The 17,105-nt window shown below is 36.4% G+C and overlaps 1 protein-coding gene across 6 annotated transcripts in view; it reads right to left on the bottom strand.

Annotated features, from left to right (window-relative positions):
• The window catches only part of DZIP3 (DAZ interacting zinc finger protein 3), a 116,063-nt gene that overhangs the window by 46,657 nt on the left and 52,301 nt on the right, over positions 1 to 17,105 (bottom strand). For 5 of the 6 annotated variants that reach the window (XR_003569538.1, XM_027867046.1, XM_027867055.1 and 2 more), the window contains exons 9-12: positions 16,598 to 16,699; positions 14,988 to 15,080; positions 10,650 to 10,684; positions 7,945 to 8,012 (exon numbers count right to left, since the gene is read on the bottom strand). Coding sequence is in view for 5 of the 6 variants with exons in the window: in XM_027867046.1 (XP_027722847.1) it covers positions 7,945 to 8,012; positions 10,650 to 10,684; positions 14,988 to 15,080; positions 16,598 to 16,699 (298 nt within the window). In the remaining variant the exon portion in view is untranslated. The remainder of the gene's footprint in view (positions 1 to 7,944; positions 8,013 to 10,649; positions 10,685 to 14,987; positions 15,081 to 16,597; positions 16,700 to 17,105) is intronic. The other variant, XM_027867075.1, reaches the window with a different exon arrangement.

Below are 17,105 nucleotides of genomic sequence, written 5' to 3'. Positions count from 1 at the left end.
GATCCAACCTGGCCGCCTCCTGGGACCTTTTGGCAAAGAAGGGCCCTGCTAGGGGAAGTGCTCCCCAGCCATTGGCTGAAAAAGCCACAGGCCCGCCCCCTTCCAGGGAGGAGCTTACCCGCCGCAGTGCCTCTGACTGGGGCCCAAGGTACAGCGTACAAAAGGAATGGAACCAGGCATGTGGAAATGCCACCAAAATGGGGTTCTTACCTTTCCTCCCTCCCCCCGCGAAGTCTGGGGAAACCTATGGACCCCTTCTCAAAATGATGCTTTTAAATGCATAAAATACACAAGATTACAAAGGAAACATTATATTAAAATAAAGTTAACTGATGAAAAATGCTATCCACCTCCAGAAAGAGTTGGTGAACCTGAGTGCAGAGACTGAAGCATGCCTTTTCTCCACTTTATTTTTCTTGCTTTTTTAGTTTGCTTGGGGCAAAATGGCTTATATGGAAATACATTTTACATGCCTCTATGGTATAACTGATAGCCTTCTCAAAGGGTGGGAAGGAGTGAATTTGGAACTCAAAATTTTTTTTAAATGAATTAAATTTTTTTACATATAGAATTGGGAAATATTTAATGAAATACAAATATACTAGAAAAAATTAAAAAAAATTTGAAACACGTTCACAGACTCCAAGGTTTAGAACCATACAACTAAAAGGAAGCCAAATTCAAAGTAATAACAAAACTAAAAAAAGTCTCCAAAGGACAAATAATGACACTTTCCCTGCAGGGGTGTGGTAGTAAATGTTTAACAACTGGTTTAAAAAAAAATGTATGCAGGATATATTTTTAAGTTTGATCTACATTATTAATATTTTATTAAGTCTAGACAGTCAACAAAACAATGAATCAAGCCCACTGTGTAGCATTTGCCAATTTCCATGGGGTAAATGCTCACATTCAAAATTTAACAATCAGCTCTCAAAAGGTGATATGAGCTGGTTCAAGTAAACCCCTCCCTATAATACTTCCCTCTTCATAGCAGAGAGAAAGGGAACTGCCAGGGCAGAATGCTTTATTCATTGCCACATGTAGTCATTGTATTGAATGTTTCTTCTTAATGTTTTGATTGGATTTTTTTTGATACAAGAGAGGGTATCAAAAGATACATGAGGGAAGGGCATTTCCAAAAATGACTGTAAGGTAATGGATGAATTAATATGCAATTATTAATCACAATGTGCTAAGCATTAGGGATAAAATTCAAACAAAGAAGACAGTCCATGTCACTGGCATGTTTTGGAAACAGTCAGAAAGTGAGGGGGAGGCCTGGTTCTGATCAGAATAAGATGAAAGCTGGGTCCACAGGACAGAGTCTAGAGTGCTGCAAGACGGAGATCGGGAAGACAGCCAAAGTACATGTTGCATGCTTTGCAAGAAGCCAGAAAGTGATGTGGAGGGCTGCTCCCAGGCAAAATAAGGTAAAAGCTCACTTACAAGAGCCCAGGATCCCTGGAACTCTTTGATGAAAAAAAGGCAGCAATAAAAAGCATCCTCCTCCCCCCCACCCTCCCAGAATATTATAGCCAAATTCCAGAGCACCCAGGTCAAAAAGAAAATAACTTCAAGCAGGCAGAAAGAAACAATGAAACGATTCAAATATCATGGAGCCACAGTCAAGATCACACGAGATTTTATGGCTTCCATGTTAAAGGAGTGGAGGGCATGGAATATTATATTCCAGAAAGCAAAAAAGCTAGAATTACAACCAAGAATCATGTATCCAGCAAAACCGAGTTCAATCTTTCAGAGGAAAAAGTAGATTTTAATGAAATAGAAGACTTTCAAGCACTCCTGATAAAAAGACCGAAGCAGAATAGAAAATTTTCTATTCAAACACAAGACTCAAGAAGTATAAAAAGGTAAACATAAAAGAGAAATAATAACATACTCAATAAGGTTAAACTGTTTACATTCCTATATGGGGAAAATGATACATGTACTCCTAAGAACTTCATCATTATTAGGAAAACTAAAAGGAGTCTACACAGATGGAGAACATGGATGTGAGTTGATTATGTTGGGATGATCTCCAAAAACAATGAAGGGGTGAGAAAAAGGGATGAGGTGAGAGAAAGGGGAAGGGAGAAGAAGAATGGAGAAAGTTATCTCACAGAAAAGAGGCACGCAAAAAAGAGCTTTACAGTGGAGGGGAAAATGGGGGTGTGTGGGCAATGCTTGAACCTCGCTCTCATCTGAATGAGTTTAAACAGCAAAGAACACATGTACACTCGGTTTGTTTAGAAATTGAACTTACCAACAGGGAAGCCATAGAAGAAGAAAATAAGAAAAAGGGGGAGAAGTGACAAGAGGTAAGGGTGGATGAAGGGAGACAGCGGTCAAAAGCAAAACAGACTTTTGAGAATGGACAGGATAAAAAGAGAAGAAGGACGAAGAGAAAAAAATTAGGATGGAGGAAAATACACAGTTAGTGATCATATCTGTGAAATGTGAACGGAATGAACTCATCTAGAAAATGGATGCAGATAGCGGAATGGATGAGAAACTAGAATCCAACAATATATTGTTTACAAGAGACACACCTGAAACAAAAAGACACACACACACACACATACAATTAAAATAATGAGCTGAACAGAATTTATTATGCTTCAGCTGAAGTTAAAAAGGCAGGGATAACAATCATGATCTCAGGCAAAGCAAAAGCAAGAGTAGGCCTCATTAACGGATAATCAGGGAAACTACATTCTGGTAAAAAGGTATCGTAGACAATGAAATAATATAAAAAAAATTATAGCAGGTTTATCTGATAAAAGCCTCATTTCTCAAATACATAAGGAACTGAGCCAAATTTATAAAAATAGAGTAATTCCCCAACTGATAAATGATCAAAGAATATGAACAGGCAGCTTTCAGAAGAAGAAATTAGATGAAAAAATGCTCTAAATCACTATTGATTAGAAAAATATAAACTAAAACAACTCTGATTCACCACCTCACACATACCAGAAATGACAAATGCTAGAGGGGATGTGAGAAAATAAGTACACTAATGAACTATTGTGGAGTTGTGAACTGGTCCACCCATTCTGGAGAACAATTTGGAACTATGCCCAAAGGGCTAGACCATACTCTTGATCCAGCACTACTAGGTCTGTATCCCAAAGAGATCAAAGAAAAAGATAAAGGACCTACAGGTTCAAAAATATTTATAGTGGCTCTTTTTGTGGTGGCAAAGAATTGTAAATTGAGGGAGTGCCCATCAATTAGGGAATGACTAAATATAGTATATGACTGCAATGAGAATACTATTGCACTATTATAAATTATGAGGAGGATGGTTTCAGAAGAACATGACAAGGGGCAGCTAGGTGGCGCAGTGGGTAGAGCACCGGCCCTGGATTCAATGACCTCAGACACATAACACTTAATAGCTGTGTGACCCTGGGGAAGTCACTTAACCCCACTGCCTAGCCCCCCCCAAAAGAAAGAAAGAAAGAAAAACACGACAAGATCTATACAAAGATCAAAGACAAGATCTGATACAAAGTGAAGTGAGAAGAACTGGAAGATCATTGTACACAGTAACAGCAATATTGTAATGATGACAAACTGTGAAGACTTAGCTACTCTGATCAATACAATGATCCAAGACAATTCCAAAGGGCTGTTGATTAAAAATGCCATACATGTCCAGAGACAGAACTGATGAAGTCTGGGTACAAACTGAAATATAATTTTCTCATTTCTTTTTTTTTGTCACATGGCTAATATGGAAATACGTTTTGTAGGATTTCACATGTATAATTGATATCATATTGCTTGCTTTCTCAGTGGGGGTAGGAGAGCATCAGAGAGAGGGGAGAAAATTTCAAATTCAAAATTTTAGAAGAATTTTAAAAAGAAAAAAGTGGGCAGAGGGAAAGAGCAAAAGTTACACTGGAAAATATGACTCAGTTTCAAACAAAAGAAGAAATCAAAGATTTGTAGATTACTCCGATGTTTTATATTTTAGTATTTTAGTATTTACATACTTTTTTCAAGAAGGAGAAAGGTTAACACAGACTGATAAGTAGTCTGCCTGACAATATCATTACCAGCTATAATAACTATATGAAGCAAAGAGGAAAAAAAATTAATGAGTTCTTGAGGTTGGCATTTCATTAAAAAGAAATTTTGAGAAGGTATATCTATACCTAATAAAACAGAAAGATATTCTCCACTAATACTATTTTATACATGTGGTTTCCCCTTTAGAGTCGCCAATTTTGGTCAAGGCAACTCAAGAAACAGATTAAAAAACAGATAACGGTCCTCATTCCTGTATAGGCCCTCCTGCATTTCAACAAAAGATGGTGGTGGGGTGACTTAAAATATTAACAGGTGGTATTAAAACTTTGTGCCTCTTAGTTTTAGGAGCAATAGCAATATTAAGTGGTACTCTCAGTGTTCAACATCCAACATCCAGCTTACTGATGTCCTAGGGGAGGAACTAAACCACATCCATTATGACATTTTCACTACTGGGACATAAAGATGCTTTGACCAAATGGAAAACGCCCATCTCATAAGAAGAAAAGAATTGGGGAATTGGTTCCATCATATGCCCAATGATAGCAATATATATTATTTTGGGGGCATTTAGCTACCTGACTTTGCAGTGCTCAAAAGCATAAGAAATACAGGCCAATTACAGCTTTCACCGTGGTGGAGAATAAAGACATAGAGAAGTTTCAGTAAGAATTTGTAGACATTATAAATCTATTATTTTGATGTTTGAAAACTTCAGTTCAAAAGTGGGTACAAGAAAAAACAGCAAAAGCTATGCTGGAACACACAGTTTAGTATCAGGGAATGAAAGAAGTCTAAGGTCATTCTGAAGACTTACATGCTATATCATGAATATTTTTCTCAAGGAAGGACTCAGAAGGCACTAGATATAGTTAGTATTAAACAAGATCATTTTAAAATGAAATTTACTAAAACCTAGCAGAAAACAAATGAATGCTTACAGATAAATAAGTCATTCCAGAATCAGTGTGTGTCATTAGACCACCCATAAGCTGACCAAAGCAAAGTTTAAAATAAACACCAAATAAAGATGAGAAGATACTACATGCAATTATAACAGTTCACACATGACTTGTTCTAATAAACAGACAATTCAGAAACATGGAGAATGGATAAAAGTGAAGATATTGGTTCTGAAAATAGAATTTCTAAGAAAAGCTAAACCACTGCAAAAAGTTGTCAAAAACTCATGATGAAACATGTTACCCACCTCTAGACAGAGAAGTGATGGTCTCAAGAGTGCAGATGAGATGACACATATATGTAGATATGTGTATATATAATACATAAGATATATAATATACATAAAAATGTAACAAACATGTATAGTCAAGAAAAACAACTTTACACTCTGACCATATCCATATATGTATATATGTGCGTATGTGTCTACGTGTGTCTGTTTTGTTGTTCAGTAGTTTCAGTCGTGTCTGACCCGATTTAGGGTTTCCTTGGCAAAGATACTGAAGTGGTTTGCCAGTTCCTTCTCCAGCTCATTTTACAGATGAGGAAACTGATGCAAACAGGGTTAAGTGACTTGCCCGGGGTCACACAGCTAGTAAGTAGCCAAATTTGAACTCAGGAAGATGAGTCTTCCTGACTCCAGGCTTGCCACTCTATCTACTATGCCCCATGTGTACATTATATATGGTGAAAGTGGCAATTTGTTTTGCTTGACGATATGTGTTTGTTACAGGGCCTTTGTTTTACTTTCTTTTTCAATAGGGGTAGGGAGGAAGGGAATGGAGGGAGAAGGTAAATTTGGTTCATTGTAAAAAACAAAAAAAAAAGGTTTTAAGTTGTATAAGTTGAATAGGGCAAGGGAGAAATGAACTAGTCCTTCTAATATTATAGAATAAAACATAAATAAATTGAAGAAAAAATTTTTTTTAAAGTTGCCAAAACAAAGAGGCTAAGAGAACCCATAGATATTGGTGAGGTTAGAACTGTAAGGGACCTTAGATATCATCGGTTTTGACACCTCCATTTCACAGATTTGAAAAAGGAGGCCTAGAGAAATTAAGTGAATTGCTCAAAGTCACATGACAAATTCACAGCAAGATAAGACTTAAACCTAAGCCTAACTCCAAATCCTGCGGCCTTTTTACTATAAACACCCAATTATCATTTTCAAAGTACTAGAAAAGAAGATGATAGAAGATTATGGGCAAAATCCTCTCGCAAAACAGTGGGTGGGAAAGGTGGTTGAAAAGAAAAGAAGTTGGATGAGAACCTGGAATGAGATCCAGCTAGCCCAAATTATTCCAAGAAGATTTATGGATAAAACTGGAATATAAGGTCCCTGAGAATAAAGATTGTTGCATTTTTGATGTGTCTCCTAACACCTAGCACATGGTAGGCACTTAATAAATGCTTCATGATTGATTGTGGATAGAGCAGTAGACTTGAAGACCTGGGTCCAAATCCTACAACAGACATTTATTAGCTGTGATCCCCTACAAGTCATTTCACCTCTCTTGGCCTCAATTTCTTTATCCATAAAATGAAGAAGTTGGACTCAGTGGTCTTTTCCAGGTCTAAATCTATGATCTTATAACAGATTATTCAAAATGGAATGTATTTGCAAATTTGTGCTTCAGTGATTTTCATAAGTAATGATAGTGTAACCGTGCATTGGCCCCTATCCCTTTGACCTCCAATGTATGGTGTAAAGAAGTGAAAACAGCATTGGCAAAGATGGAGTTGGGGAAAGTCTGTTAAGCCTGACCAAATACATATAGAAGAAATCCACACAGGAGATAACATTAAAAAAAAAGAATTTGAGGACAATTAAAAATATATCTCTAAGAACAAAAAATTCCCAAAGAATGGAAAAGATCATGAACAGTATTTTTACTGGGGAAAAAAAGAATGACCAAGAAGACATTGGTCATTACCATTTCCAGGTTTCTCATCTGTGTAAAATTATAATCAATATAAAGAAAGAACAATAAAGAGTCACATATTGCACATAAGCAAGCTGCAGCAAGCTACCAGCAACCACCTGAATACACAAAAGATAGGTATAGTCAGAAAAGGAAATGCCAGTGATCACATAAAAATAATAACAATAAGAATAATAGCTAACATTTATATCGTGCTTACAATGTTCTAGGCATTTTGCTAAGCACTTTACAAATATTAACTCATTCAATCCTCACAACAACCCTGGGAGGTAGATATTATTATTATCTCCATTTTACAGATGAGGAAACTGAGGCATACAAAGTTTTAGTGACGTATTCAGGGACACACAGCTAGTAAGTGGAAGAGGCTGGATTTGAACTCAGCTTTTCTTGACTCCAGGTCCAGCACTCTATTTATTGCACCACCTTGAATACACAACAATACACAAACCTTTCAGCCAACTGCACAGGGTTTTGTGCCATTGAGTGGTAACCTCTGGGAACTAAAGAACTCCATAAATTAAACATAAGGTACTGGGTCCTTTGCAAATTTGGAAATTTTACCAAATTAGTAATCAGCGATGATTACAAGGAGTTATAGTTTACTTGGACCTAGAAATGTAAAATGAAGTGATATTGTATGGATAGATCATCATAGCAGAGATCTGCATCTCTATAGTAAATAAATCGAAAATTTTGCTTTTTTTATTAGAGATGCTAGAGATAGATTAATCCAGGGAGACAACTCTTTTGCTACACTTTGTTTTAGTGGCTTTTCCAAAGGAGAACAATGAAAATAATATTAACTTCTGTGGCATGGGAAATCAGTAAGGATTTTGTCTGTGAACTTGTTGTATGTGAAATTTCAAAATCTGTGCCCTATCATAAGATGGAGTTTTATTTATTTCATTCTTTGGGATTACATATTACAACAGATTTACTAAACATAGGACAACTTTCCAGAAAAAAAAAAGATTAAAAAATAAAATGAAACCTTTTAAATTTAACTTCTGCATTTTCGTAGCTTCAGTGACCGGAAGAGTCTTGAATTTTTTAAAACAGCTGCAAGTAGAAAAGAAACATTTAATTTGCTGTAGGCAAAAAGAATTCCAAAGTTTCTCCCTAGAATGTAATGGACAAGGCTAAAGAATCATCAAATTCTAGAATTTGTCTCTTACTCTTTACCCCAAGGCCAGAGCAGGGTCAGAAATTAAACTACTTGTTCACTTTCTACTCAAAGAGGAAACTTCAATTGTTTATTATAGTCAGTGATACCAGAGACTTTAAAGTATTTTTCTATACTTACAGCCCACCTAAGGGATTTCTTAAAGGCCTATAATGTACTGTAAATGAAAACAAAAATCTCTTGCTAGGATACACGTATGTCTATGATTAAACAATGCTATAAAACTATTTCTTTGAGATACTATTCTCATGATAAATCACTGCAAAAAGCAGAAATTTCTTGATATTTGAGGCAGTGTGATATAATCAATAGAGAGCTATCTTCAAATTCAGAAAATCAGGATTCAAGTGCTTCCTTTGACAGTTACTAGTTATGTGACCCTCGGCAAGTAATTTAACTTTTCAATGCCCTAGACAACCCTTATCAGTCTATAAGTTACAAAGAAGGGGCCAACTTGCCTTAGTAGAGGGAGTGTCCTCATTTTGTAGTTCTCTTTACCAATGCGATCACAGGCCCACCCCCATTCCCATTTTATATATATCCAACAATCAACACTAGAGAATTACAGAACCTCAGAGAAGGAAGAGACTTTAGAAATCTCTTCCATCCCCTTCAATTTACAGGAGATGAACGGGGCCATCTCCAGTCGTCCTCATCTATACTTGGCCCCTGGACCCAGATGGCTCTGGAGGAAAAAGTGAGGCTGGTGACTTTGTACAGCCCTCCTTCATTGAAATCCAATTCAATGCAAGCCATGTCATCACCTCCCTGATGTCATGATCCTCTTTGAGAATGAAGGACAAACCACACCCACAACAACCACAAAGGTGATGAAAATGAGTCTCATTCATTGATTTGCCTAGCATCACAAAGCCAAGTCTGAAGCTTAGACGCTACAACAACTGAGAATTCTGGCATCAGGGCAAATGCAATAGTAGGGAAGGGAAGCAAGTAAGGAAAACGTGTCCTGGGATATTGGTAGGTAAAATACAGGTTCCACTATGGGTACTACGTGTACATCTCTAAAATAAAGGAACCCTTGGGTCAAGCCCTTAAATCACCCTGCCCAGCTTCCAATAAAGTACTCTCTCCTCTATCTATACACTGTCTCTTTTAATTTATTTTTATGTATCAATGGGAATAATCAGTGATGGGCTTTATGTCACTTTATTTGCATGTAAAATGCTTTCCAAATTTTAAAGTACTATATAAATACTAATCATGATAATGATGATGCAATTTTCTCCAACACATATTTTTTCCGCTCAACTACCATATAAGGTTTGCAAAGCACTTTGCATATATTAGCTCATTTTATCCTCATACCGACCAGGTGCTATTATTATCCCACTTTGCAGATAAGGAAATTGAGGCAGATGACTGTTAAGTAACTTGCCCAGGATCATACAGAAGTTGTTGTGGTTGTTCATCCTTCATTCTTGAAGAGGACAGCTAGTAAGTATCTGAGGTGGGATTTGAACTCAAATCTTCCTGACTCAAAGTCTCGAGTTCTATCCACTGTACCACCTAGCTGCTATATACTTCTGTATAATTGAAATCCTCTAAGTGAATGTACCCTCAGCTCACGTGCCACCCCCTACAGGAGGTCTATCCTTATCACTGCCATTACTAGTGCCAAAAATTACTAGTCTCCAGAAATTAGGTGCAACCTACTTTATAATATATCATACGTTTATTTTTCTGCATAAATATTTGTTCAGAATATAACAAGCTTCTTGGAAGTAGGGACTATATAACTTTTGCATTTGTATCCCTAGCACCTAGCACATAATAGGCATTTCACAAATGTTTGCTGACTACTATGTAAGCTATTTGTGGAATGGCAGATAATTTCATAGCCAAAGTTCCTGCTTCCCTAATCGACACAGTCTGTTTCTCCTCCTTCACTGTTTACCTAATCTTCTTTCCTATCAGTTTTCCTTCTCAGGACACGGAGAACTGTGACTATAACTATACTCATACTCAGTATTTGGGTGGGTTTTGAGAGCTCATAAGAAACATTAACATCAGAGCATTCTAATCTAGGTTAAAGCATGAAGCACAGCAGGAAGCTAGCCCTGGGCTTGGAATCAAAAGCCCTGGGTTTGAATTCTGGTCAGATAGTTATTCTCTAAACAATTATTTAACAAATCACTCCCTATCTTGATTTCTTGGCTTCTTTGTCGTAAAATGAAAGAGTTAGACTAGAATAATTACTAGATGATCTCTTCTGACTCTAAATCCCACACCCTATAAACTTGAATAAAGAAACCTGTTCTAATTCTGGGGAAAGCTCTCCTCTCCTTCTCTTAACAAGGGTCATTTTCACACTTAAGGTATTTGAATATTACATAAATAAAAGGGAATTTAATTCTAATTCTCTCATAAAGAGAATCCCTGGTAAGCTTTCTGGAGCTCTAACTATGGAAAAGACATAGTAAGGAAAAAAGTAAATAAGATATGAATTCAAACTACAAATAGCTACAAAGATTCAGGGGACTGTGAGTGCTTACCTTTGTATACATTCATCCTTTTTCAAAACGTCAAACTACCAAGAGAGGAAAAAAAAAAAAGTAAAATCAAAATTAGTGCACATTAAACAAACAAATAAAAAAAAAACTTTCTGCTCTTGTTTCCTGGCCTTGTACATTAAGAAAGTAAAGAAGTGGAAAAGATCATCAAATATGAAAAGGAAAAAAACCATAAATAACTAGTCTATATATCCAGCCCTAGTCTTTCTCCTGAGTTAAAATCCCGTATCACCTAATGAATATTTCCCACCAGATATCTTGTAGGCATTTAAACTCAACCCATGTAAGTATCTCCGACCGTCTTCTTCCTAACTTTCTTATTTGTTTCCAGCATCACCATCCTTCCAGTTTTCCTGATAGACATCACCAGCATTATCTTCACTCTCCTTAACGTTCCCTAGAGCCAATGCAATCACTAAGTCTTACTGATTCACAACATTTCTTACATCCAGCTCCTCACTACTCACCCAGCCACTATTAATTCAGTGGCCACTACTCTAATTCAGCCTTTAATCACCTTTCACCTCAACTACTGCAAATGTCCACCGTCATCCCTCCCCCTTTCAGTTTCCTTTTGTGTACTGTCTTCCCCCATTAGACTGTAAGCTCTTAGAGGGCAGGAGCTGTTTTTTTCTTATTTGTATCCCTAGAGCTTAGCACAATGCACAAGTAAGTGCTTATGTAGGAGAGGAGAAAAGGTGGGGGGAGGAAACGGGAAGCAGGGGAGGGGGGGAGGAAAAGGGAGGGGAGGAGAGAGAGAAAAAAGAGAAGAGAAGAGAAAGAAGAGAGAGAGAACAAAAAGGAAAGATAGAGAGACAGGAGAGAGAAGAAAAAGGAAAGCTAGAAAGACAGAGACAGGAAAGAGAGAAGTGAAAGGAAAGAAGACGAAAGAGAAATATAGATTCAATACATATATGTGTTGGATATACATATAAATATAGGTTTGTAGTGACTTCTCTAGGGCTACTACCTATCTCAGAACTTAAAGGTTGCAGGTTGTGAACCTAGAGGAGCAACCACTCTCACAAGTACAAGGTTCTCTATGGGTCCATACTCCTAAACTAAAGCTGTAGCACACAAGCCTCTACCAATGTGCTTACTTTTAATGATCAGACAGTAAAAACAATTAGCTCAAACCAAAGGCATTTACTAAAATCTAACAGTAAGAATAGTAACTATAAAACATTTCTCAGAAATCTGGTACACACTCTCACAAATACAAATAGTTTTTATGAGAGCAGTGGGCATACACTGACCGGAACCAGTACAACAGCAGTAAGGCACACACATAGGGAACATAGGACAAAGGCAAGTCATGCCTTCAACACTGCAAGGACATGATGTCCTTTCTTCTCTTTTCATGCACTTACACTGCTCCTGCTGGATGCATTGTATCTGCTGGGCAGTTGTCTCATTTGGGTTCCTTGGGCCTGCTCCACTCACAGCTCACCTCCCAACCACCAGAGCAAATTCTCTTTTACTGCATAGCTGGCTCACTTCTCTGATGCCAGGGGTAATTCCTTAGAGCTGCCCAGATGACTGTTTGACTCCCTGTGCCTGTTCTCTGCAAAGTATGGTGTCTCCTACTAGGTGAATAACTGCACTGGAATGGAGCAGAGGAACAAGAAACTCCCCCCCTCCATCCCCTCATAAAGACAAAAGGGGAAAGACAAATAGGGATCCCCTTTAAAATCTAGGTTCTTCCTACATGGATAAACCCCTCTAGACTGCCAGAGGTCACTTCTCCTCAGAGCTCTCCTGCCTCAACTCATTTTTAGAACTGGCAAGCTTGTTTTTTAAAAGCCACCAGAAACAGGCCAACTCAATAATTCCATTAATTTGTAAAGGGGTAAGAGAGTATAGACATATCTTTGTTGTCCCTGTTACCTGCTCTTTCTATGATCTTTCTATGATCAGCTGCACAGGCCCAGAAAATCAAATGATCAAAGATGTCCTGACAAACTCTCCTTTCTCTCTCCTCATATTCAATAGTCATTTACAGGTAAACATAAGGGCAGGGCAAGGATTTTGTATCTCGTCAGCTTAGGACAATGCTGCCACATAGTAGTGTTTAATAAATGCTTGTCAAATGAATAGATCAATTGGCTGAACACTTACTGATTTTTCAAAAAAATTAAAGACAAACCAGTTTTTCTAAAAAAAAAAAAAGTAACTCTACTTTGTACATTGAAGTTTTAGATAGGACAAAAAGTAAAATGGTATAGGAGGAAACAACTAGATTTGGAGTCTGAGGCATGGGTTTTTATTCTGCTGCTGCTACTTACTACCTTTGTCACCTTGGGCTAGTCATTTAACCTCTTTGGTCCTTTGTTTTGTCATTTGTAAAATGAAGGAAGCTAAAGTGACTTCCAATTCTAAAATAATCATCACCCTGTTTCACTGTGAAATCCAACAGAGATATAATAAGAGATCAGTAGCAAACTAGCTATCTTTCTCGAGTCCATACCAATTTCTTGTCCTCCACATCAGTATCTAAATACTTGAAAAACATGTAAAGAGATTAAAAATAATGCCATAATTCTATTAGTTTAATCCACAGTACAATTTTACAATTTCAAGGTAAAATTGTAAAGGTTCTAATTAGAGCTTGGTTATATCGTCCTTATCGATCAACCAATAAGTATTAATTTACTGCCTGATAGGTGACAGGCACCAGGCTAGGTACTATGAAACTAGCTTCCAAAGGAAAGATTACTACTACTCTTGCTATTATTATTCCAAATACTAGCACAAAAATCCTTTTCTGATATTTTACTGTGGCATGGAAATGGCCCTGAATTCTTAAAGATTACATTCATGGAATATAAATTTCGGCATGTTCTTTCAAGTTAGAAAGGGCCTGAGGTCCAGTGACAGGCCATGTTTTTCTCATATGAGGACAAGTCTTATTAGAACTTAGAAACTGTCACCAGGTTAGCCACCAGAGGATAAAATGTTCTGGCTACAGCAAGTTCTGAGGCCATCTACTAAGGCACAGAAGGACTGTCATTTGCACTGGTAGAGGGAATGTTCTCACCAATCACAGATCCTTAAAGTTTTGAAATAAGCATGATTCAAAATAAAACCTCATTTATATCTCACTCTAATGGCAACACAATGCTTCCTCCACAACAACCTGGTGAGGTATATAGCACAAATATTATCCCCGTCTTACAGATGAGAAAAGTGAAGCTCAGAGAAGCCAAGTTTCTTTTCTATAGGTCATAATATACTATGGCTAAAAATCCTCATCAGTATGGCACCTTTGAGGATGACAATGGCAGTGAGAATACTCTTTTCATTTTTATTTTACAATTAATTATTGTTCAGAAAATCTATGTGAAGGAGAAAAATACCAAATTTGTAGACAGAAATATATAATTTATATATTATATATACAATAATATATATTTTATATATAAAAATATATAATACAAATAATATAATATATAATTATATAATTATTATATTAAATGTTATATATAATAAATAATAATATACGTTATATATAAAATATATAATTTATATATTATATATAATAAATATAAATAAATAAAATATATATTAAAAATATATATATTTTTTTTTAGGCAATTGGGGTTAAGTGACTTGCCCAGGGTCATATAGCTAGTAAGTGTCAAGTGTTTGGTTTGAGGCCAGATTTGAACTCAGGTCTTCCTGACTAAAGGGCTGGCGCTCTATCCACTGCACCACCTAGCTGCCCCAGATGGAAATATTTCTGATGGAAATATTTCTGAAAAGCATACATGATGAAATGCTTCTGAAAGACACCAAGAAAGTATAGCAAGTCTTTGCAGAGTTGCAACAAGGTCTTACAGATGTCAAACTTCCAGGTCAAACTGAATTATTAGATGGTGGCTCTTCATAGTACCTTTGTCTCATGAAAGAACTGAGCCATTATTTGGGGCAAACTGAGGCAGGGAACAGGCAAATGGGAACACTTGTGTTATAGTGAAAAGAGCCAATGATTTCTCACTACCTGTCTTCCAGAGCTAGCTTTAAAAAATCTGGTTATAATCCTTACTGTGCCACTTAACTACTTTCTATGAGCTTAGACAAATTATTTCCCTCTCTCAGCCCCATTTTCCACATCTGTAAAATGCATACTAGATGATCTCTAATATTCTATCCAGTTCTAAATTTTATGATCCTCTAAAATCTCCCATTTAATTACCAAACAACAGAACTGTGGCTAAAATACTGGTTTCCTTACTGACAGTATCTATTTAAGCCAAAGATTGAAAGAAAAACAATCTTTGGCTTAAATAGATACTATGTCACAGGATGCTGTATACTCACCAGAATATTAAAGACTCCAGGTCCTTCACATTTTTGCATCTTTACAATGTTACCAATACATCCTTTCTTCAAACATGTTTTTTCACTAAAACTCTAAAAATATATTTTTTTAAAAACAAAAGGACAACCAATCAGTGAATGCTTCTACATTTCAAAGGCTAAGCAAATTTAGACTACAAATTCCTTGAGAGCAAGCATGCCTTATGTATCTTTGTGCCCACCCCCACCAACTCAGCATAGTATCTTGTACATAGTAAATGCATAATAAATGTTTGTTGAATGATAAATGAATGTCAGCAATTATCAGACAGTTGACTAGTAGGTATAGGCAGGTTTCAGCTTATGTCCTAAAGATATGTATGTCAGTTGTTTAGACTTTGGAAATACAGAGAGAGAGAGAGAGAGAGAGAGGTATATAAAGATACATATGTGACAATTACATATGAATGTGTATGTCTATGTATACATGTGTGTATATATATGTCTATATATACATATGTTTGTATATATCTACATATGCTATATATGATGATTCTCCAGTTTCATCCTTATTGATCTCTATGAAATTCTTTATACAGTTGACCACCTCCTCCACCAAGGCTCAGCTCAGGTACCATCTCCTCCATGAGGCCTTTCCTTATTCCTCTCATTGTTAGTGCCCTTGCAAAATCACTGTGTATTTATTTACTTTGCATATATCCTGCATTTCTGTATCTGTGAACATGGTGTAGCACCCCAGAACGTAAGCTCTGTGAGACCAAGGACCATCTCACTTTTATGTTAGTATTCCCAAAACCTAGCATAGTTGTCTAGAGACTTAAGTAGGGACTTAATAAACACTTGTAGATTAACTGATATAACCTCAATGACTGTTACATAATTTGCATTTCAGAAATCAGCATAACTTCCTGTAAAGAGGAAAAGATAAGAGGAAGAGAATTCTGTGCCCTAAACTTGTTTCTGACCCAACCTTCCTGAGTAAAGCTGTTTTCTCTTTCTTGATTTCCCTTTCTCCAATGGGAAAATATCCACCCCTTCTATCCCTGAGATATGCTAAGCACTTTGAACTCCTTTAAAGAAAAAAGTTCCATAAATCCAAAGCACTTTATTGAAACTCTCCAGGGTTTAGAATGTATTTTTCTTCTTCTTCTTGAACAACAAATACTACAGGTTCCAAATTATTGTAATTAGCTCACTGAAGAGGATAACTGCTATGGGCTTTGGTTTTAGACTTCTAAATTAACTCCAGTGGTAGAGAACTAATTTCAGGGTTGCATGATTTTCAATATGTGATTATGGATTTACTTTTGAAGAATATGTTAAATCAGAATTTATCACTGTGCTCCACCCATAGGAAATGTTAATACAGTTTTATTGTCTATGTATTTATCCAGAGACAAATGCCTCTGTTGTTGGTGTGCCCTTGATGTATTTAGCAAAGAAGCCAGAATGTCTCTCTCAAACTGTAAGTTCCTGCAAGCCAGGATAGAGCCACTGAATCACTCTGCAGAACAACAGCAAAGCAGCTCACACAAGGATGTACAGAATGAAGAGAAGTAAATAGAAGTAAATTTCATTCAAGTTTTAACAATAACACCCAAATGCAATACCTCATCACTTTTCCCAGAATGCTTTATATTCTTGAACTTTTCCCAACAAATTTTATGGAAGTAGATACTGCAGTTTTCACTACAAATGAGATGAACAAAACCCTAGAAAGAATAAGATATGTAAAAAGAATAAAAATATGTCAATATGAAAGTTTTAAACTATGAAGAAGATGCCTCCATTGGTGACAAATCTAGGTTACTTCTGTACCAAACCCAACATTAAAGCATTGCTAAACACAGGGTAATAAAGCACTCCAAGGAAATTTTAGAAGTCATAGTTGAGTATGAATAGCTACATTTGAATAAAATGTTCTACAAATTAGTACAAACAAAAGAAAGGTAGTCATTTATCAATAACTCTCTAAATGAGTCGATATGCAGTAGTAGCTTATCTATAAGAAAGCAAAAAAATACTGAAATGTTGAACTTAGTACAAGAAGATTATAACAATAATTTGCCATAAGGAATATACTTTGAGGGTTTGTTCATTTTATTTCAGCAGTGGTTT

This window comes from Vombatus ursinus, unplaced genomic scaffold (assembly GCF_900497805.2).
Source record: "Vombatus ursinus unplaced genomic scaffold, bare-nosed wombat genome assembly UNPS02001419.1, whole genome shotgun sequence".
NCBI classification, from domain to species: domain Eukaryota; kingdom Metazoa; phylum Chordata; class Mammalia; order Diprotodontia; family Vombatidae; genus Vombatus; species Vombatus ursinus.
The sequence above is the reverse complement of the archived record's forward strand: the minus strand, read 5'-3'. Positions and strand labels throughout refer to the sequence as shown.